Source organism: Coregonus clupeaformis, chromosome 6 (genome assembly GCF_020615455.1).
Source record: "Coregonus clupeaformis isolate EN_2021a chromosome 6, ASM2061545v1, whole genome shotgun sequence".
Classification (NCBI taxonomy): Eukaryota; Metazoa; Chordata; class Actinopteri; order Salmoniformes; family Salmonidae; genus Coregonus; species Coregonus clupeaformis.
This window is the reverse complement of record NC_059197.1, coordinates 13,318,715-13,343,085: the sequence shown is the minus strand read 5'-3', so window position 1 is coordinate 13,343,085 and position 24,371 is coordinate 13,318,715. Positions and strand designations below refer to the sequence as shown.

The 24,371-nt window shown below is 48.7% G+C and overlaps 1 protein-coding gene across 1 annotated transcript in view; it reads right to left on the bottom strand.

Annotated features, from left to right (window-relative positions):
* Positions 1-24,371, bottom strand: part of LOC121567684 (rho guanine nucleotide exchange factor TIAM1) — a 169,982-nt gene that overhangs the window by 76,121 nt on the left and 69,490 nt on the right. Inside the window, exons 5-9 of the mRNA XM_041877898.2 lie at positions 22,635-22,856; positions 20,755-20,992; positions 18,257-18,429; positions 17,719-17,943; positions 4,229-4,414 (exon numbers count right to left, since the gene is read on the bottom strand). Of these exons, the coding sequence (XP_041733832.2) occupies positions 4,229-4,414; positions 17,719-17,943; positions 18,257-18,429; positions 20,755-20,992; positions 22,635-22,856 (1,044 nt within the window). The remainder of the gene's footprint in view (positions 1-4,228; positions 4,415-17,718; positions 17,944-18,256; positions 18,430-20,754; positions 20,993-22,634; positions 22,857-24,371) is intronic.

Here is a 24,371-nt window from a genome sequence, read left to right as displayed (position 1 = left end):
AGGATGGTCTAGTGGTTATATAGACCAGGAGGATGGTCTAGTGGTTATATAGACCAGGAGGATGGTCTAGTGGTTATATAGACCAGGAGGATGGTCTAGTGGTTATATAGACCAGGAGGATGGTCTAGTGGTTATATAGACTAGGAGGATGGTCTAGTGGTTATATAGACCAGGAGGATGGTCTAGTGGTTATATAGACCAGGAGGATGGTCTAGTGGTTATATAGACTAGGAGGATGGTCTAGTGGTTATATAGACCAGGAGGATGGTGAGGATGGTCTAGTGGTTATATAGACCAGGAGGATGGTGAGGATGGTCTAGTGGTTATATATACCAGGAGGATGGTGAGGATGGTCTAGTGGTTATATAGACCAGGAGGATGGTGAGGATGGTCTAGTGGTTATATAGACCAGGAGGATGGTGAGGATGGTCTAGTGGTTATATAGACCAGGAGGATGGTGAGGATGGTGAGGATGGTCTAGTGCAGGGGTGTCAAACTCATTTTAGCTCAGGGGCCACATGGAGGAAAATCTATTCCCAAGTGGGCCGGACCGGTAAAATCATGGTATATATAACTTAAAAACAACAACTTCAGATTGTTTTCTTTGTTTTAATACTATCAACATAAAACATAAAGCTGGAGCCTGAGGACAGTGTGTCCAAAATAGTACAAGCACAACATCACTATTAATCATAAAACACCTGAAGTTTATTTGAAAATTCTAAAGAAAAAGAACACACAAACACACAATGCCTCAGTGATTCACATAACTGTTTCACAGATCACAGAACTATATCAGGGTGTCATTTCTCAGGCAGAAATGTAGATACAAATAATGAAATCCTGTTCCCCAAACAAGTGCAAGAACCACAGAGTCAAGAATAGGTTAAATATACAAATAAAATAAAATCAATTAAAAACAATAGCACATCAACATAAAAACATATAAACATAAAGCTGGAGCCTGAGGACAGTGTGTCCAAAAGCACAACATCACTATTAATCATAAAACACCTCAAGTTATTTGAAATTCTGAGGACAAACAACACACAAACACACAATGCCTCAGTGATTCACAGTATATCACAGATCACAGAACTATATCAGGGTGTCTCATGCAGCACTTTAAGTGGGGTTGCATAGTTTATTTGACTCCTGATACCTGGCATCTTTTAGCTTTAACCAGCGCATCAATATCAGGCGTCACATCCTGAGTGGCAGCCAACTTCAGGATGTGATTCAAGTGCTTGTGCGTGAGCCTTGAGCGCAGCTTTGTTTTATTCATGACGTTATCCATCTTTAATGACTTGCAACACAAAGCCTCCTGGTGCAAAATACAGTGAAAAGTCCCAAAATCACGTCCTCCATTTGCAGATTGCACTTTCTCTCTGAACTTTGTCACGCCTGCTTTTTTCCCGATAATTGAGGGCGCACCATCTGTAGCCAGGCTGACAGCGCGGGACCAGTCCACTCCGACCCTGTCCAGCGCGCCGACGAGTGCAGTGAAAATATCAGCTGCTGTCGTTGTATCTGTCATCGGCACCAACTCCACGAACTCCTCGGTGACGGTCAATGTGTCATCAACTCCGCGGATGAAAATGGCCAGTTGTGCAACATCTGTAATGTCCGTGCTTTCATCAATTGCAACCCGAAAACGCAATAAATGACTTTACTTTTTGCTTCAACTGGCTGTCCAAATCCACTGAAAGATCGGAAATCCTGTCTGCAACTGTGTTTCTTGTCAGGCTGATATTTGCAAAAGCCTGGTGCTTTTCAGGGCACACAATCTCTGCTGCCTTCATCATGCATGTTTTTACAAATTCACCCTCACTAAATGGTTTTGAAGCCACTGCGATTTCATTAGCAATGAGGTAGCTAGCTTTCACTGCAGCGTCACTGATGTCTCGGCTGTGAGTAAACACAGACTGCTGTTTCTTCAGACCCACCAACAGTTCATTCACCTTCTCTCTTCTCCGCTGTCCTTGAAAGTTGTCATATTTGTCGGCATGAAGACTCACATAGTGGCGACGAAGATTATATTCTTTCAGCACTGCAACATGCTGTGAACACACCAAACATACAGCTTTCCCATTCAATTCCGTGAATAAATAGAAGGATGACAATTTTTCTTGGAACACTCTGCACTCTGCGTCCACTTTTCTCTTTTTTGACAGAGACATATTGGGGCAATGAGGGTGCCAAAGCACATAATGTTAAAAGTAGAAGCCGTAATAAATATCGCGGGCAAAACAAAGTAGCTCATCCGGACTGGCTGCACTTGCTTGACCTATTTGCTCTGCCCCGGTATAAACAGTTTGCTTGCTTAACACAATTGATATTGCGCCATCCAGTGGACACAATTGGAACAGCAGTTTCTTTTATTGAAAAATTGCAGCTCATTTTTATACTTTACAAAATCATCTTGCGGGCCGGATTAAACCCGTTTGCGGGCCTGATCCGGCCCACGGGCCGGACTTTGACACCCCTGGTCTAGTGGTTATATAGACTGAGTGTACAAAACAATAAAGACCTGCTCTTTCCATAACATAGACTGACCAGGTGAATCCAGGTGAAAGCTATGATCCCTTATTGATGTCACTTGTTAAATCCACTTCAAATCAGTGTAGATAAAGGAGAGAAGACAGGTTATTTTTAAGACTTAAGACGATTGAGACATGGATTGTGTATGTGTGCCATTCAGAGGGCGAATGGGCAACTGACAACTGTGGGAAGCAGTGGAGTCAAAATGGGCCAGCATCCATGTGGAACGCTTTCAACACCTTGAGGAGCCCATGCCCCGATGAATTGAGGCCGTTCTGAGGGCAAAAGTGTGGGGTGCAGCTCAATATTAGGAAGGTGTCCTTAATGTTTTGTACACTCAGTGTCGACCATGGAGTATCATCAGTGACCATGCTAAAGCTGGGATGTTCATACTGATTTTAACCCAGTGTTACATCAAGACAGAGAAAGACTTCTCTCTTTTCGTTCTCAGCACTGTCTTCAAATCCCATGTTCACCATCTTTTAGAGTTCAACTGTCTCTTGATATACTTATAATAGGATTACAAACTACGTACAAACTGCCATCCCTTCAACCACTGGAGAGCTGATGATGATGTTATATAGGGGGGGGAGGAAGAGAGAGAGAGAGACAGAGAGACAGAGAGAGAGAGAGACAGAGAGACAGAGACAGAGAGACAGAGAGACAGAGAGACAGAGAGAGAGACAGAGAGACAGAGAGACAGAGAGACAGAGAGACAGAGAGACAGAGAGACAGAGAGAGAGAGAGAGAGAGACAGAGAGACAGAGAGACAGAGAGACAGAGAGAGAGAGAGAGAGAGAGAGAGAGAGATGAAAGCAGAAAGTCGAGTGAAACAGGATGCGTTTTGTGGGAAAGTGTTGTATTTAGGTTGTTACTCCTTCCATCCTGCTGTCTCTCTGAGTCCTGGACTCCCACCTGCTCTGAGAGAACAGGACTGCATCCCAAATGGCACCCTATTCACTTTATAGTGCACTATTTTTGACTAGAGCCCTGGTCAAACGTAGTGCACTATAAATGGAATAGGGTGGTGCCATTTGGGACACTGGCCATGTGGGCGTCTGGCAACAAGGATTCTATTGATCAGCCAACGCACCACACTGCTCTGCTGAACGTTCCAACTCCGAACCAAATAAATATTGTCCTCTAGCACTACCTACGATTCCGCAACAACAACCTCAGCTATGTGGAGGAGGCTAGCGTTGTGGCAGAGCAATCAATAACAGGTGATAGCTCTCAATAACAGGTGATAGCTCTCAAATAGACTGCGCATAAATAGCACCCATCATACATAACATGTTTGTGGTAGGCAACAGATGAACATGGGCGAGTTGGACCGTCACGATCATAATTTGGAGAAAAATAACTAGTTTTGTCCAGTTTGCTGGACCGGCAATGGATAGGAGGTGTTTTGGTGTGAGGTGTTTTGGTGTGAGTGTGTGTGAGGTGTTTTGGTGTGAGGTATTTTGGTGTGTGTGTGTGTGTGTGTGTGTGTGCATCAGTCCTTGTGTGTGTGTGTGTGTGTGTGTGTGTGTGTGTGTGTGTGTGTGTGTGTGCGTCAGTCCTTGTGTGTGTGTGTGTGTGTGTGTGTGTGTGTGTGTGTGTGTGTGTGTGTGCGTCAGTCCTTGTGTGTGTGTGTGTGTGTGTGTGTGTGTGTGTGTGTGTGTGTGTGTGTGTGCGCGCAACTCACCAGTGCATGAAAGGACGACACAGAGAAGATTCCGAGGCGTCTCATGGCCAGCTTGGTGGGTCTGGAGGCGAAGGCTAGCAGGCGTTTGGGGTTGGGCAGCTCCCCTCCCTGCAGACTGGACAGGTAACAGCGGAACCGGAACAGACCCATGTGGAACTGTTCCAAGTTCTGCTCCCACAGGAAGATCTAGAACACAAAGAACACAACAACCCAGTTAAAAAAGGGGCAATCTGGGATTGGTACATTCATTTTTCTCATGGATGGACAGTCTATGCATTTTAGAGTGGTAACTCGTCACCAGCCCTGTGAAAATAACCTCCACCTCAACAAAACAAAGGAGCTGATGGTGGACTACAGGAGACAGCAGAGGAGCCGACGGGGCCGGAATGGAGAGGGTCAAAAGCTTCAAAAGTTCCTTGGCGTGAACATCACTGAGGACCTGAAATGGTCCCTTCACACAGCCTGTGTGGTGAACAAGTTGCAACAGAGCCTCATCAGGCTGAACAAAGTCGGCTTGGCCCCTAAGACCCTCACAAACTTCTACAGATGCACCCTGTCGGGCTGTATCACCGCCTGGTACGGCAATTGCACCGTTCCGCAACCGCAGGGTTCTCCAGAGGGTGGCGCGGTCAGACCAACGCATCATTGGAGGCACGCTGCCTCAGCCACCCGAGCCACGGCCTGTTCACCCCACTACCACCTAGGAGGAGGAGGAGACAGTACAGATGCTATAAAGCTGGGATGAGAGACTGATTGCTTCTATCTCCAGGCCATCAGACTGTTAAACGGTCACCACTAGCCGGCCCTCCGCCCAGTACCCTGCCCTGAACCTTAGTCACTGTTACTATCCGGCTACAATCTAGTACTCTACCCTGCACCTTAAAGATTGCTTTGCCTTATGTACAGAGCACAGGGGGTTGGTGGGGAGGATGGGCTGGTGGTAACGGCTGGAGCGGAATCAGTGGAATGGTATCAAATGCATCAAACATGTGTTGGATGCCATTCCATTGGCGCCGTTCCAGCCATTATTATGAGCCGTCCTCCCCTCAGCAGCCTCCACTGGTACCTAAGAGTCATTGAACACTGGTCACTTTAATCCTTAAGAGAGTCTATTGACGCCACCCGTGTGACAATCTAAGGAACATAACAAAAAAATCCCCATCAATATCTGTTGGTTTAAGCTAGAGATAGTTATTTTTTTGCATGGGCTGCATCTCAATCCACCGTATCCACCTTATGTCGGTGTCCGAGCTACAGCGGTGTTTGTCAGACCATGAGACATCCCGGAAATCGGTCTTCTCACAAAAAAACGTCTGTAGCGTTATGACCACTCTATGGAAAGATGAGACTCTCACGAACACGATGGTGTTCTCCGTTTTGCTCTACGACCCCCACAAGTGTCACATGACCCGTTGGTAACGCTGATGTGCCAACTTCGTCCGAACCTTTTGAGCTACAAATTAATATGACCCCACAGTTTTTCAACCACTCCACAAATTTGGCAAGTCGGTTAGGACATCTACTTTGTGCATGACACAAGTAATTTTTCCAACAATTGTTTACAGACAGATTATTTCACTTATAATTCACTGTATCACAATTCCAGTGGGTCAGAAGTTTACATACACTAAGTTGACTGTGCCTTTAAACAGCTTGGAAAATTCCAGAACATGATGTCATGGCTTTAGAAGCTTCTGATAGGCTAATTGACATAATTTGAGTCAATTGGAGGTGTACCTGTGGATGTATTTCAAGGCCTACCTTCAAACTCAGTGCCTCTTTGCTTGACATCATGGGAAAATCAAAAGGAAAAAAATGGTAGACCTCCACAAGTCTGGTTCATCATTGGGAGCAATTTCCAAACGCCTGAAGGTACCACATTCATCTGTACAAACAATAGTATGCAAGTATAAATACCATGGGACCACGCAGCCATCATATCGCTCAGGAAGGAGACGCGTTCTGTCTCCTGGAGATTAACGTACTTTGGTGCGAAAAGTGCAAATCAATCCCAGAACAACAGCAAAGGACCTTGTGAAGATGCTGGAGGAAACAGGTACAAAAGTATCTATATCTACAGTAAAACGAGTCCTATATCGACATAACCTGAAAGGCCGCTCAGCAAGGAAGACGCCACTGCTCCAAAACCGCCATAAAAAAGCCAGATTACGGTTTGCAACTGCACATGGGGACAAAGATCGTACTTTTTGGAGAAATGTCCTCTGGTTTGATGAAACAAAAATAGAACTGTTTGGCCATAATGACCATTGTTATGTTTGGAGGAAAAAGGGGGTGCTTGCAAGCCGAAGAACACCATCCCAACCGTGAAGCACGGGGGTGGCAGCATCATGCTGTGGGGGTGCTTTGATGCAGGAGGGACTGGTGCTCTTCACAAAATAGATGGCATCATGAGGAAGGAAAATTATGTGGATATATTGAAGCAACATCTCAAGACATCAGTCAGGAAGTTAAAGCTTGGTCGCAAATGGGTCTTCCAAATGGACAATGACCCCAAGCATACTTCCAAAGTTGTGGCAAAATGGCTTAAGGACAACAAAGTCAAGGTATTGGAGTGGCCATCACAAAGCCCTGACCTCAATCCTATAGAAAATGTGTGGGCAGAACTGAAAAAGCATGTGCGAGCAAGGAGGCCTACAAACCTGACTCAGTTACACCAGCTCTGTCAGGAGGAATGGGCCAAAATTCACCCAACTTATTGTGGGAAGCTTGTGGAAGGCTACCCAAAATGTTTGACCCAAGTTAAACAATTTAAAGGCAATGCTACCAAATACTAATTGAGTGTATGTAAACTTCTGACCCACTGGGAATGTGATGAAAGAAATAAAAGCTGAAAGAAATCATTCTCTCCAATATTATTCTGACATTTCACATTCTTAAAATAAAGTGGTGATCCTAACTGACCTAAGACAGGGAATGTTTACTAGGATTAAATGATACAATTGTGAAAAACTAAGTTTAAATGTATTTGGCTAAGGTGTATGTAAACTTCCGATTTCAACTGTATAGTGTATTTTGTCTGTGGCAGTAAAGGGAAGACACACCAGGCCTTTTGTGGCCTACTCTTCAGACAACTTTACACACTGCCTACACACTCTCCCTTCCTCTCCCACACACTCCCACCCACCCTCTCAGTCACTCACTTGGACCCTCTCCCACCCACCCTCTCAGTCACTTAGACCCTCTCCCACCCACCCTCTCAGTCACTCACTTAGACCCTCTCCCACCAACCCTCTCAGTCACACACTTAGACCCTCTCCCACCCACCCTCTCAGTCACTCACTTAGACCCTCTCCCACCCACCCACTCAGTCACTCACTTAGACCCTCTCCCACCCACCCTCTCAGTCACTCACTTAGACCCTCTCCCACCCACCCTCTCAGTCACTCACTTATACCCTCTCCCACACACCCTCTCAGTCACTCACTTAGACCCTCTCCCACCCACCCCCTGTCACTCACTTAGACCCTCTCCCACCCACCCTCTGTCACTCACTTAGACCCTCTCCCACCAACTCTCTCAGTCACTCACTTAGACGCTCTCCCACACACACATCTACTTTCTCTCACACACACTCATAGCACTCTCTTTTTCTCTCTCCCTCACACACACACCTCAAAAGTTAGGCACCAAACAGAATTTAAGGAACACCAGAACAATGTGATTTTTTTTCTCCAGATTGAGTTTAGAATGACATTGATGAGGCATATGCATCCTACCTTTGAAGCATCTCTTTGAGCAGGCCATCTATCCCTTTTCTGTGTTTCCTGTGCCATCCAAATGTGTGCCTAGCCAAGGGGTACCATGTTGTTAGCTAGCTAGCCAGGTAACATGACCAAACAAGGTCGTTTGTTATCAAACCGAGACCTCGTGGCCCACGAGTAGTTTAAAACAGAAGCCCCATCACTGTCTGCACACCCTCGCCGTTGATCATGGCTTTCAGTTCCTTTACATTACACATAAGAGTAATTGGACAAAGGCGTCTTCTGTACGAGGGACGTTTTGTTAAGAGCCCCGATGCTCAATCTGAACATTAACACGCATCACTTGCAGTACAGTTTTGGAAGTATAAAGGACCTTATCTTTCATATCAGCGATAAATTATTTTCAAAAAACAAAAAGGTTAAATTGATACACCTTGATATGGTTAGGGTACGTGTTTCCACATGGCCATATCTCAAGGTTACAGAGCTTGTTTACGGAAAACAGATGGAAGACAAGAGGCGATCACCTATGCTAATTAGCTATCTATCAAACACCGAACACCTGTGTGTAAGAGGAACTAAGGAAGTGTAGTTTCTGGGACGGAGGAAGTGTAGTTTCTAGGACAGAGGAAGTGTAGTTTCTAGGACAGAGGAAGTGTAGTTTCTAGGACAGAGGAAGTGTAGTTTCTAGGACAGAGGAAGTGTTGTTTCATGGGATGGAGGCGCCCATATCTGTATGGATCTTTAACTGCTACAGTAAGTATATATTTTCTATTTGAAGGATTCTTTCTTGCTGATTAAAGATAAGGGTCATATGTTTCGAAAGCCATTTCCAAGCGATGATTATTGACGTTTCTAAACGTTAACATAGAGTCAGCCTAAAGTTATTGAGAGCTATACACACCCCAGCTCCCCATCACTGTCAACACCCCAGCTCCCCATCACTGTCAACACCCCAGCTCCCCATCACTGTCAACACCCCAGCTCCCCATCACTGTCAACACCCCAGCTCCCCATCACTGTCAACACCCCAGCTCACCTACACTGTCAACACCCCAGCTCACCTACACTGTCAACACCCCAGCTCCCCATCACTGTCAACACCCCAGCTCCCCAACACTGTCTACACCCCAGCTCCCCATCACTGTCAACACCCCAGCTCACCTACACTGTCAACACCCCAGCTCACCTACACTGTCTACACCCCAGCTCCTCATCACTGTCTACACCCCAGCTCCCCATCACTGTCTACACCCCAGCTCCCCATCACTGTCTACACCCCAGCTCCCCATCACTGTCAACACCCTAGCTCCCCATCACTGTCAACACCCCAGCTCCCCATCACTGTCTACACCCCAGCTCCCCATCACTGTCAACACCCCAGCTCCCCATCACTGTCTACACCCCAGCTCCCCATCACTGTCTACACACCCCAGCTCCCCATCACTGTCAACACCCCAGCTCCCCATCACTGTCAACACCCCAGCTCACCTACACTGTCAACACCCCAGCTCACCTACACTGTCAACACCCCAGCTCACCTACACTGTCTACACCCCAGCTTCCCATCACTGTCAACACCCCAGCTCCCCAACACTGTCAACACCCCAGCTCACCTACACTGTCAACACCCCAGCTCACCTACACTGTCAACACCCCAGCTCACCTACACTGTCTACACCCCAGCTCCCCATCACTGTCAACACCCCAGCTCCCCATCACTGTCTACACCCCAGCTCCCCATCACTGTCTAAACCCCAGCTCCCCATCACTGTCAACACCCCAGCTCACCTACACTGTCTACACCCCAGCTCCTCATCACTGTCTACACCCCAGCTCACCTACACTGTCAACACCCCAGCTCACCTACACTGTCTACACCCCAGCTCCCCATCACTGTCAACACCCCAGCTCCCCATCACTGTCAACACCCCAGCTCCCCAACACTGTCTACACCCCAGCTCCCCATCACTGTCAACACCCCAGCTCACCTACACTGTCAACACCCCAGCTCACCTACACTGTCTACACCCCAGCTCCTCATCACTGTCTACACCCACAGCTCCCCATCACTGTCAACACCCCAGCTCCTCATCACTGTCTACACCCCAGCTCCCCATCACTGTCTACACCCCAGCTCCCCAACACTGTCTACACCCCAGCTCCCCATCACTGTCAACACCCCAGCTCCCCATCACTGTCAACACCCCAGCTCCCCATCACTGTCTACACCCCAGCTCCCCATCACTGTCAACACCCCAGCTCCTCATCACTGTCTACACCCCAGCTCCCCATCACTGTCAACACCCCGGCTCCCCATCACTGTCTACACCCCAGCTCCCCATCACTGTCAACACCCCAGCTCCCCATCACTGTATACATCCCAGCTCCCCATTACTGTCAAAACCCCAGCTCCTCATCACTGTCAACACCCCATCTCCCCATCACTGTCAACTCCCCAGCTCCTCACACTGTCTAAACCCCAGCTCCTCATCACTGTCAACACCCCAGCTCCCCATCACTGTCAACACCCCAGCTCCCCATCACTGTCAACACCCCAGCTCCCCATCACTGTCTACACCCCAGCTCTGCGTCTCCGTCAACACCCCAGCACCCCAACACTGTCAACACCCCATCTCCCCATCACTGTCTACACACCAGCTCCCCTACACTGTCAACACCCCAGCTCCTCATCACTGTCAACACCCCAGCTCCCCATCACTGTCAACACCCCAGCTCCCCATCACTGTCTACACCCCAGCTCTGCGTCTCCGTCAACACCCCAGCACCCCAACACTGTCAACACCCCATCTCCCCATCACTGTCTACACACCAGCTCCCCTACACTGTCAACACCCCAGCTCCTCATCACTGTCAACACCCCAGCTCCCCATCACTGTCAACACCCCAGCTCCCCATCACTGTCTACACCCCATCATTGTCAACACCCCAGCTCCCCATCACTGTCTACACCCCAGATATCCATCACTGTCAACTCCCCAGCTCCTCACACTGTCAACACCCCAGCTCCTCATCACTGTCTACACCCCAGCTCTCCATCACTGTCTACACCCCAGATATCCATCACTGTCAACTCCCCAGCTCCTCACACTGTCAACACCCCAGCTCCCCATCACTGTCTACACCCCAACACTGTCAACTCCCCAGCTCCTCACACTGTCAACACCCCAGCTCCTCATCACTGTCTACACCCCAGCTCCTCATTACTGTCTACACCCCAGCTCCCTCACTGTCAACACCCCAGCTCCCCATCACTGTCAACACCCCAGCTCCCCATCACTGTCTACACCCCAGCTCCCCATCACTGTCTACACCCCAGCTCCCCATCACTGTCTACACCCCAGCTCCTCATCACTGTCTACACCCCAGCTCCCCATCACTGTCAACACCCCATCTCCCCATCACTGTCTACACCCCAGCTCCTCATCACTGTCTACACCCCAGCTCCCCATCACTGTCAACACCCCAGCTCCCCATCACTGTCTACACCCCAGCTCCTCATCACTGTCTACACCCCAGCTCCCCATCACTGTCAACACCCCAGCTCCCCATCACTGTCTACACCCCAGCTCCTGATCACTGTCAACACCCCAGCTCCTCATCACTGTCAACACCCCAGCTCCCCATCACTGTCTACACCCCAGCTCCCCATCACTGTCAACACCCCGGCTCCCCATCACTGTCTACACCCCAGCTCCCCATCACTGTCAACACCCCAGCTCCCCATCACTGTATACATCCCAGCTCCCCATTACTGTCAAAACCCCAGCTCCTCATCACTGTCAACACCCCATCTCCCCATCACTGTCAACTCCCCAGCTCCTCACACTGTCTAAACCCCAGCTCCTCATCACTGTCAACACCCCAGCTCCCCATCACTGTCAACACCCCAGCTCCCCATCACTGTCTACACCCCAGCTCTGCGTCTCCGTCAACACCCCAGCACCCCAACACTGTCAACACCCCATCTCCCCATCACTGTCTACACACCAGCTCCCCTACACTGTCAACACCCCAGCTCCTCATCACTGTCAACACCCCAGCTCCCCATTACTGTCAACACCCCAGCTCCCCATCACTGTCTACACCCCAGCTCTGCGTCTCCGTCAACACCCCAGCACCCCAACACTGTCAACACCCCATCTCCCCATCACTGTCTACACACCAGCTCCCCTACACTGTCAACACCCCAGCTCCTCATCACTGTCAACACCCCAGCTCCCCATCACTGTCAACACCCCAGCTCCCCATCACTGTCTACACCCCATCATTGTCAACACCCCAGCTCCCCATCACTGTCTACACCCCAGATATCCATCACTGTCAACTCCCCAGCTCCTCACACTGTCAACACCCCAGCTCCTCATCACTGTCTACACCCCAGCTCTCCATCACTGTCTACACCCCAGATATCCATCACTGTCAACTCCCCAGCTCCTCACACTGTCAACACCCCAGCTCCCCATCACTGTCTACACCCCATCACTGTCAACTCCCCAGCTCCTCACACTGTCAACACCCCAGCTCCTCATCACTGTCTACACCCCAGCTCCTCATTACTGTCTACACCCCAGCTCCCCATCACTGTCAACACCCCAGCTCCCCATCACTGTCAACACCCCAGCTCCCCATCACTGTCTACACCCCAGCTCCCCATCACTGTCTACACCCCAGCTCCCCATCACTGTCTACACCCCAGCTCCTCATCACTGTCTACACCCCAGCTCCCCATCACTGTCAACACCCCATCTCCCCATCACTGTCTACACCCCAGCTCCTCATCACTGTCTACACCCCAGCTCCCCATCACTGTCAACACCCCAGCTCCCCATCACTGTCTACACCCCAGCTCCCCATCACTGTCTACACCCCAGCTCCCCATCACTGTCAACACCCCAGCTCCCCATCACTGTCTACACCCCAGCTCCTGATCACTGTCAACACCCCAGCTCCTCATCACTGTCAACACCCCAGCTCCCCATCACTGTCTACACCCCAGCTCCCCATCACTGTCTACACCCCAGCTCCCCATCACTGTCTACACCCCAGCTCCCCATCACTGTCTACACCCCAGCTCCCCATCACTGTCAACACCCCAGCTCCTCATTACTGTCTACACCCCAGGTCCTCATTACTGTCTACACCCCAGCTCCCCATCACTGTCTACACCCCAACACTGTCAACACCCCAGCTCCCCACAACTGTCAACACCCCGGCTCCTCATCACTGTCATCACCCCAGCTCCTCATCACTGTCAACACCCCAGCTCCTCATCACTGTCTACACCCCAGCTCCCCATCACTGTCTACACCCCAGCTCCCCATCACTGTCAACACCCCAGCTCCCCATCACTGTCAACACCCCAGCTCCCCATCACTGTCTACACCCCAGCTCCCCATCACTGTCAACACCCCAGCTCCCCATCACTGTCTACACCCCAGCTCCCCATCACTGTCAACACCCCAGCTCCCCATCACTGTCTACACCCCAGCTCCCGATCACTGTCAACACCCCAGCTCCCCATCACTGTCTACACCCCAGCTCTGCATCTCCGTCAACACCCCAGCTCCCCAACACTGTCAACACCCCATCACTGTCTACACCCCAGTTCCCCATCACTGTCTACACCCCAGCTCTGCATCTCCGTCAACACCCCAACACTGTCAACACCCCATCTCCCCATCACTGTCAACACCCCAGCTCCCCATCACTGTCAACACCCCATCTCCCCATCACTGTCAACACCCCAGCTCCCCATCACTGTCAACACCCCAGCTCCCCATCACTGTCTACACCCCAGCTCCCCATCACTGTCTACACCCCAGCTCCCCATCACTGTCAACACCCCATCTCCCCATCACTGTCAACACCCCAGCTCCCCATCACTGTCTACACCCCAGCTCCCCATCACTGTCAACACCCCAGCTCCCCATCACTGTCAACACCCCAGCTCCCCATCACTGTCAACACCCCAGCTCCCCATCACTGTCAACACCCCAGCTCCTCATCACTGTCTACACCCCAGCTCCCCATCACTGTCAACACCCCAGCTCCCCATCACTGTCAACACCCCAGCTCCCCATCACTGTCTACACCCCAGCTCCCCATCACTGTCTACACCCCAGCTCCTCATCACTGTCAACACCCCAGCTCCCCATCACTGTCAACACCCCAGCTCCCCATCACTGTCAACACCCCAGCTCCCCATCACTGTCAACACCCCAGCTCCCCATCACGGCTAAATAACAGATTAAATATGATGGAGATGCGCAGAAAGAACGGACAGAGAGAAGCAGCTGAGTAGACTAATGGCTGAGTAGAGTAATGGCTGAGTAGAGTAATGGCTGAGTAGAGTAATGGCTGAGTAGAGTAATGGCTGAGTAGACTAATGGCTGAGTAGACTAATGGCTGAGTAGAGTAATGGCTGAGTAGACTAATGGCTGAGTAGAGTAATGGCTTAGTAGAGTAATGGCTGAGTAGAGTAATGGCTGAGTAGACTAATGGCTGAGTAGACTAATGGCTGAGTAGAGTAATGGCTGAGTAGACTAATGGCTGAGTAGAGTAATGGCTTAGTAGAGTAATGGCTGAGTAGACTAATGGCTTAGTAGAGTAATGGCTGAGTAGAGTAATGGCTGAGTAGAGTAATGGCTGAGTAGAGTAATGGCTGGTTAAGGGATGTGGCTGAGTAGAGTAATGGCTGGTTAAGGGATGTGGCTGAGTAGACTAATGGCTGAGTAGAGTAATGGCTTAGTAGAGTAATGGCTGAGTAGACTAATGGCTTAGTAGAGTAATGGCTGAGTAGAGTAATGGCTGAGTAGAGTAAAGCTTAGTAGAGTAATGGCTGAGTAGAGTAATGGCTGAGTAGTCTAATGGCTGAGTAGACTAATGGCTGAGTAGAGTAATGGCTGAGTAGACTAATGGCTGAGTAGAGTAATGGCTTAGTAGAGTAATGGCTGAGTAGACTAATGGCTTAGTAGAGTAATGGCTGAGTAGAGTAATGGCTGAGTAGAGTAATGGCTGAGTAGAGTAATGGCTGAGTAGACTAATGGCTGAGTAGAGTAATGGCTGAGTAGAGTAATGGCTGAGTAGACTAATGGCTGAGTAGAGTAATGGCTGAGTAGACGAATGGCTGAGTAGAGTAATGGCTGAGTAGAGTAATGGCTGAGTAGAGTAATGGCTGAGTAGAGTAATGGCTGAGTAGACTAATGGCTGAGTAGAGTAATGGCTGAGTAGAGTAATGGCTGAGTAGACTAATGGCTGAGTAGACTAATGGCTGAGTAGACTAATGGCTGAGTAGAGTAATGGCTGAGTAGACTAATGGCTGAGTAGAGTAATGGCTGAGTAGACTAATGGCTGAGTAGAGTAATGGCTGAGTAGAGTAATGGCTGAGTAGAGTAATGGCTGAGTAGAGTAATGGCTGGTTAGGGGATGTGTCTGAGTTGACTAATGGCTGGTTAGGGGATGTGTCTGAGTAGACTAATGGCTGGTTAGGGGATGTGTCTGAGTAGACTAATGGCTGGTTAGGGGATGTGTCTGAGTAGACTAATGGCTGGTTAGGGGATGTGGCTGAGTAGACTAATGGCTGGTTAGGGGATGTGTCTGAGTTGACTAATGGCTGGTTAGGGGATGTGTCTGAGTTGACTAATGGCTGGTTAGGGGATGTGTCTGAGTAGACTAATGGCTGGTTAGGGGATGTGTCTGAGTTGACTAATGGCTGGTTAGGGGATGTGTCTGAGTTGACTAATGGCTGGTTAGGGGATGTGTCTGAGTTGACTAATGGCTGGTTAGGGGATGTGTCTGAGTAGACTAATGGCTGGTTAGGGGATGTGTCTGAGTAGACTAATGGCTGGTTAGGGGATGCGGCCGGCTGCTCACAGCTGTCACAATACAATACAGGACCTCTGGCAGGTATGGGCTGGTACAGAGGGGCTGCATCCCAAATGGCATCTTATTCCCTATGGGCACTACATGGGCACTACATGGGCACTACATGGGCACTACATGGGCACTACATGGGCACTACATGGGCACTACATGGGCACTACATGGGCACTACATAGGCACTACATGGGCACTACATAGGCACTACATGGGCACTACATAGGCACTACATGGGCACTACATGGGCACTACATGGGCACTACATGGGCACTACATGGGCACTACATAGGGAATAGAATGCCATTTGAGACGCAGCCTGGGACTGGGAGAGAGCAAGGCCTGCTTCTATTCAGCTCACCACAATGTGTAACCGGACGCTGCCAAGCTGCCTGGGTCAAATAGGCAGACAGCCAGCCAGTCAGTCAACAGCCAGGCAACCAGTCAGCCAGCCAGCCAGCCAGCCAGTCAACTAATCAGCCAGTCAGCCAGTCAACAGCCAGGCAACCAGTCAGCCAACCAGCCAGTCAACAAGTCAGCCAGGCAACCAGTCAGCCAGCCAACCAGTCAACCAGCCAACCAGTCAGCCAGCCAACCAGGCAGCCAACCAGCCAGCCAGTCAACAGCCTGGCAACCAGTCAGCCAGCCAACCAGTCAGCCAGCCAACCAGTCAGAAAGCCAACCAGGCAGCCAACCAGGCACCCAACCAGCAACCAGGCATCCAACCAGCCAGCCAGCCAGCCAGCCAACAGCCAGGCAACCAGTCAGCCAACCAGGCAGACAGCCAGCCAACCAGGGAGCCATCCAGCGACTACCTCAGACACACTACAAAGGAACATTTGATCCTACTTTCATTAACAGCCCCATTAAGGACGATATGAACTTTGGGATTCATTAAGAGAATAATAGGTCAGGGTCTAAAACAGTGCCAAGGTTTCCATGGAGGTTTCCATGGCCCCACAACAAACAGTAACCTGCATAACAACACATATCTAGAATCATCATGGCCCCACAACAAACAGTAACCTGAATAACAACACATATCTAGAATCATCATGGCCCCACAACAAACAGTAACCTGAATAACAACACATATCTAGAATCATCATGACACTCAACAAACAGTAATCTGAATAACAACACATATCTAGAATCATCATGACACTCAACAAACAGTAACCTGCATAACAACACATATCTAGAATCATCATGACACTCAACAAACAGTAACCTGAATAACAACACATATCTAGAATCATCATGACACTCAACAAACAGTAACCTGCATAACAACACATATCTAGAATCATCATGGCCCCACAACAAACAGTAACCTGAATAACAACACATATCTAGAATCATCATGACACTCGACAAACAGTAACCTGAATAACAACACATATCTAGAATCATCATGACACTCGACAAACAGTAACCTGAATAACAACACATATCTAGAATCATCATGACACTCAACAAACAGTAACCTGAATAACAACACATATCTAGAATCATCATGACACTCAACAAACAGTAACCTGCATAACAACACATATCTAGAATCATCATGACACTCAACAAACAGTAACCTGAATAACAACACATATCTAGAATCATCATGACACTCGACAAACAGTAACCTGAATAACAACACATATCTAGAATCATCATGACACTCGACAAACAGTAACCTGAATAACAACACATATCTAGAATCATCATGACACTCGACAAACAGTAACCTGAATAACAACACATATCTAGAATCATCATGACACTCGACAAACAGTCAATGACACTTCTTGGTGTCATCCTCTACTCACCTCTCTCCCCCATCTTCTAGTCTCTCTCTCTCTCTCTCTCTCTCACCTGGTCCAGTATAGTCTTCCTCTTCTTGGTATCGGTCACAGCAGACAGCTGCATGTCTCCCATCTTCTTCATCTTCTCGTCCATGTCTATCTTCTGCTCCAGCTTCCTGATCTCCGCCCTCAACAGACGCACCGTGTCCTCCCGGTGATGCTGCCTAGCAACCGCCGCCGCGCACGCCGAGTGGATGGCGGTGATCCAGTTCTCAAGCTCCGTCTGACTGCAGGTCTACAGAGGTTAGAGGTCAGGTGTTTATGGACAGGAGAGGTCATGGATAGTCAATAAAAGACCTAACCTCCCGGGTCATAGACACCTTTAATGTCAACAACCGCTGCATTTCATTGCAGAGAAAGGGGTTACGCAGTCCTTTACCGCACACTAATAGTACAGCATGCTTGGAATACAGCCACCTAATACAACAACGACCAAGCAGGTTAGAACATTGTACATCTAAGATAGAACATCAGACAACTTTGAGATCCAATGCATAATAAGAAAGAGGTTGGGAGGTGCACAGATACACACGTGGAGCTCCTCCTACCTGGAAGAGGAATGCGTCCCCTAGAGAGTTGCTGAGGCAGAAGACAAAGTCCTTCTTGGGGTGTTCAGGTACGGCCTGGACGATACTGTTCTCAGCCCACACCGCATGTTTAGGAACACTGTTGTGGTCGATCCCTGACCGTCCGTCCGTCTCGTAGAAGAACAGAGTGCATCCTGGGAGAAAACAGGAACAAGTAAGTTACTTACAACCGTCAATCAATCAATCAAATGTATGTGCAAAGCCATTTTTCCTATAAAGTGCAAAATGCAGGTCACACACAATAAACTATCAATAAAAAGGTTTAATGTGATGTCTATTTTCTAGAGAGTAAAAGCTTTCTTCCTTCAAATATCTTACAGGAGGAAATGTCCCTGAATATAACACAACAAAATAAAGAAATAACAGCTTGACTTGTTTAATCAATTTAATTCTGCTCTCTAATGGCCAGCGGTAAGAAGTGCAGGTCTGGATTCTCCAGGAGGGAGCACACATCATCAGCACACATCATCAGAACGCATCATCAGAACGCTGATGTGACCCTAGAATGATAATGTGACCCCTAGAATGCTGATGTGACCCTAGAATGCTGATGTGACCCCTAGAATACTGATGTGACCCCTATAATACTGATGTGACCCCTAGAATGATAATGTGACCCCTAGAATGATAATGTGACCCCTAGAATGATAATGTGACCCCTAGAATGATAATGTGACCCCTAGAATGATAATGTGACCTCTAGAATGATAATGTGACCCCTATAATGATAATGTGACCCCTCGAATGATAATGTGACCCCTAGAATGATAATGTGACCCCTAGAATACTGATGTGACCCCTAGAATGATAATGTGACCCCTAGAATGATAATGTGACCCCTAGAATGATAATGTGACCCCTAGAATGCCGATGTGACCCCTAGAATGATAATGGGACCCCTAGAATGATAATGTGACCCCTAGAATGATAATGTGACCCCTAGAATACTGATGTGACCCCTAGAATGATAATGTGACCCCTAGAATGTGACCCCTAGAATGTGACCCCTAGAATGCTGATGTGACCCCTAGAATGCTGATGTGACCCCTAGAATGCTGATGTGACCCCTAGAATGCTGATGTGACCCCTAGAATGATGATGTGACCCCTAGAATGATGATGTGGTCCAGTCAAGTGGTATTAAAGGCCTACTCTGTGATATTTAGGTTAATGTCCCAAATGGCACCATATTCTCTATTTAGTGCACTACTTTTGGCTAGGGCCCTGGTAGTGCCCTATATAGAGAATATGATGGTATTTGGGACGCAGACAGTCAGTCAAGTGGTGTTACAAACAACCCATATCATCAGGACACCTACACAGGCGTGAATAAATAAAATAGGGTTTTATTGAGTACCGTGCTGTAAATTAATTAGATTCGCAATACCTCTTCAGGGAACTGTAATACCACTGCAAATATAAGCAGTGTCGCTGATATATCGTCTAAAGCCATTTTACAAGTTTAAATGTAAAGGGTATCGCTAGACGCAAAGCATAGCAGCAGGTGTGTATAGTAATTGTAGTAATAGTGTATAATATGCCATTTAGCAGACGCTTTTATCCAAAGCCACTTACAGTCATGTGTGCATACATTTTTACGTATGGGTGGTCCCGGGGGATCGAACCCACTACCCTGGCGTCACAAGCGCCGTGCTCTACCAGCTGAGCTACAGAGGACCAGAGTAAGGCTATATATGTAGGGAGTGTGTATTGATATAAAAGGCTATCGATGTATGGAGGGGCAGGCCTCACCTTTCAGACAGACCCGGTAGCTCCTCCATACAGTATTAGTAGTAATAGTATGGATATAAAGGCTATGGCTAGATGCAGGCCTCTCCTACTTTTGAGGCACACCCAGTAGGTCATAGTAGTAGTAGTAGTAGTAATAGTAGTAGTAGTAGTAGCAGTAGCAGTAGTAGTAGTAGTAGTAGTAGCAGTAGCAGTAGTAGTAGTAGTAGTAGTAGTAGTGGTAGTAGTAGTAGTAGCAGTAGCAGTAGCAGTAGTGGTAGTATTAGTAGCAGCAGCAGTAGTAGCAGTAGTGTGTATATATATATATAGTAAAAGTATAAGCAGAGATTTAGATATAAGGACGAGATACCTATGTCTCCGCCCTAACAATGGGATTGTAGTGTAGTACTAGCATTAGTAGTAATAGTGTAGTACTACTAGTAGTAGTGGCAGTGGTAGTAGTAGTGTAGTACAAGTAGTATAATTATAATAGCAGTAATAGTAGTTGTAGTAGTACTAGTAGTAGTGTATTACTATTGTTGTAGTAGTAGTAGTAGTAGTAGCAGTAGTAGTAGTAGCAGTAGTAGTAGCAGTAGTAGCAGTAGCAGTAGTAGTAGCAGCAGTAGTAGTAGCAGCAGTAGTAGTAGCAGTAGTAGCAGTAGCAGTAGTAGTAGCAGCAGTAGTAGTAGCAGCAGTAGTAGTGTGTATAGATACAGTATATAGGGTATGTACCTTTGAGGCAGACCCAGTAGCTCTTCCACTTCCTCCTGGTGGCTGACTCCACCTTCTTGTTTTTCTTGTGAACCAGGATGTTCTTGACGGCCAGCTGGCCTGCCTTCCGCACGGTTCCCTGGGCAACGCTGTGCAGGGGATCTGATTGGTAGGCTGAAGTCATGGTGCTCTGCTCGTCACTCATGGCTGACCCCGCCTCCTCCAGACTCTCTGTCTGACATGAGCTCATCTCCAACTCCTGATCATAACATTACATTCAAATCAATAAAGCTTTATTGTCCCCGAACGCAATTTGTTTGCAGCTTAAAATACATAGACAGACAAAGGACTGAAAACAGCAAACCCCCTCAGAGCCTGGTTCCTCTCTAGGTTTCTTCCTAGGTTCCTGCCTTTCTAGGGAGTTCAAACCCCCTCATAGCCTGGTTCCTCTCTAGGTTTCTTCCTAGGTTCCTGCCTGTCTAGGAAGTTCAAACCCCCTCATAGCCTGGTTCCTCTCTAGGTTTCTTCCTAGGTTCCTGCCTTTCTAGGGAGTTCAAACCCCCTCAGAGCCTGGTTCCTCTCTAGGTTTCTTCCTAGGTTCCTGCCTTTCTAGGGAGTTCAAACCCCCTCATAGCCTGGTTCCTCTCTAGGTTTCTTCCTAGGTTCCTGCCTTTCTAGGGAGTTCAAACCCCCTCATAGCCTGGTTCCTCTCTAGGTTTCTTCCTAGGTTCCTGCCTTTCTAGGGAGTTCAAACCCCCTCATAGCCTGATTCCTCTCTAGGTTTCTTCCTAGGTTCCTGCCTTTCTAGGAAGTTCAAACCCCCTCATAGCCTGGTTCCTCTCTAGGTTTCTTCCTAGGTTCCTGCCTTTCTAGGGAGTTCAAACCCCCTCATAGCCTGGTTCCTCTCTAGGTTTCTTCCTAGGTTCCTGCCTTTCTAGGGAGTTCAAACCTCCTTATAGCCTGGTTCCTCTCTAGGTTTCTTCCTAGGTTCCTGCCTTTCTAGGGAGTTCAAACCTCCTCATAGCCTGGTTCCTCTCTAGGTTTCTTCCTAGGTTCCTGCCTTTCTAGGGAGTTCAAACCTCCTCATAGCCTGGTTCCTCTCTAGGTTTCTTCCTAGGTTCCTGCCTTTCTAGGGAGTTCAAACCCCCTCATAGCCTGGTTCCTCTCTAGGTTTCTTCCTAGGTTCCTGCCTTTCTAGGGAGTTCAAACCCCCTCAGAGCCTGGTTATTCTCTAGGTTTCTTCCTAGGTTCCTGCCTTTCTAGGGAGTTTTTTCTAGCCACCGTGCTTCTACATCTGCATTGCTTGCTGTTTGGGGTTTTAGGCTGGGTTTCTGTATAGCATTTTGTGACGTCTGTTGATCTAAAAAATGGCTTTATAAATACATTTGATTTGAAACACACGTAGCAGAGTGATGATGATCGTGATAATGGATTTGTGTGTGTGTGTGTTTGTGTCTGTGTCTGTGTGTGTGTGTGTGTGTGTGTGTGTGTCTGTGTGTGTGTGTGTGTGTGTGTGTGTGTGTGTGTGTGTCTGTCTGTGTGTGTGTGTGTGTGTGTGTGTGTGTGTGTGTCTGTGTGTGTGTGTGTGTGTGTGTGTGTGTGTGTGTGTGTGTGTTGTTGTGTGTGTGTGTGTGTGTGTGTGTGTCTGTCTGTCTGTGTGTGTGTCTGTGTGTGTGTGTGTGTGTGTGTGTGTGTGTGTGTGTGTGTGTGTGTGTGTGTGTGTGTGTGTGTGTGTGTGTGTGTGTGTGTGTGTGTGTGTGTGTGTGTGTGTGTGTGTGTGTGTGTGTGTGTGTGTGTGTGAGTGTGTGTGTGTGTGTGTGTGTGTGTGTGTGTGTGTGTGTGTGTGTGTGTGTGTGTGTGTGTGTGTGTGTGTGTGTGTGTGTGTGTGTGTGTGTGTGTACCTGTCTGAAGTTCTCATAGACCCCCTGGGCCCTGTCACTGGGCGCTCCCCCACTGCTGCTTCCGCTGTCGCTGCCAGTGAACATGCTCCGCCCTGCCGCCGAGCACACGGAGAAGGACATAGACATGGTCTTATAGCGCCGGGACTGATGCTCCGCCCCCTCCGCCGTCACCCCGTCGATGCCACTGTCCTCATACTCACTGCCCTCTCCGGCCGTCACATCCTGGAAACACACACAGGTACGGTCACACAGGTAAGATTTACACACACACACTGTCTATGGACACTTGTTGCATTCTATTGGTCTACAGGCATGTCGTCAGGCTGACAGTAAACCAAGCGCCAGGCTCCCGTCCCGTCCTGTCACAGCAGCAGCCTCCCTACCTTGAGTAGAGTCCATACCGTCTCTGCAGAAGTAGAGGTTGCAACCCTGCCCTTAAATCCAACATGTTGAGGTCACTGATCCTACCCTACACTTTCTTAGCCTACAGATGGGTCTTTCTATAAACTAGGGTACCAGTGAGGATTTCCTACACTGGACAACTTGTTACAGTTGTTGATAAATAATTGACAATAATCACTAACTCTCCTCTCCTCACTAACTCTCCTCTCCTCTCCTCACTAACTCTCCTCTCCTCTCCTCACTAACTCTCCTCTCCTCACTAACTATCCTCTCCTCTCCTCACTAACTCTCCTCTCCTCTCCTCACTAACTCTCCTCTCCTCTCCTCACTAACTCTCCTCTCCTCTCCTCACTAACTCTCCTCTCCTCACTAACTCTCCTCTCCTTTCCTCACTAACTCTCCTCTCCTCACCAACTCTCCTTTCCTCACCAATTCTCCTTTCCTCACTAACTCCTCTCCTTTCCTCACCTCTCCTCACTACCTCACCTCTCCTCACTAACTCTCCTCTCCTTTCCTCACTAACTCTCCTCTCCTTTCCTCCCTAACTCTCCTCTCCTCTCCTCTCCTCACCAACTCTCCTCTCCTCACCAACTCTCCTATCCTCACCAACTCTCCTCACCAACTCTCCTCTCCTCACCAACTCACCTCTCCTCACCAACTCACCTCTCCTCACCAACTCTCCTCTCCTCACCAACTCTCCTCTCCAACTCTCCTCTCCTCACCAACTCTCCTCACCAACTCACCTTTCCTCACCGACTCTCCTCACCAACTCTCCTCTCCTCACCAACTCCCCTTTCCTCACCAACTATCGTCCCCAACTCTCCTCTCCTCACCAACTCTCCTCACCAACTCACCTTTCCTCACTGACTCTCCTCACCAACTCTCCTCTCCTCACCAACTCACCTTTCCTCACCGACTCTCCTCACCAACTCTCCTCTCCTCACCAACTCCCCTTTCCTCACCAACTCTCGTCCCCAACTCTCCTATCCTCACCAACTCTCCTATCCTCACCAACTCTCCTCTCCTCACCAACTCTCCTCACCAACTCACCTTTCCTCACCGACTCTCCTCACCAACTCTCCTCTCCTCACCAACTCCCCTTTCCTCACCAACTCTCGTCCCCAACTCTCCTCTCCTCACCAACTCTCCTTTCCTCACCGACTCTCCTCACCAACTCTCCTTTCCTCACCGACTCTCCTCACCAATTCTCCTTTCCTCACTAACTCCTCTCCTTTCCTCACCTCTCCTCACTACCTCACCTCTCCTCACTAACTCTCCTCTCCTTTCCTCACTAACTCTCCTCTCCTTTCCTCCCTAACTCTCCTCTCCTCTCCT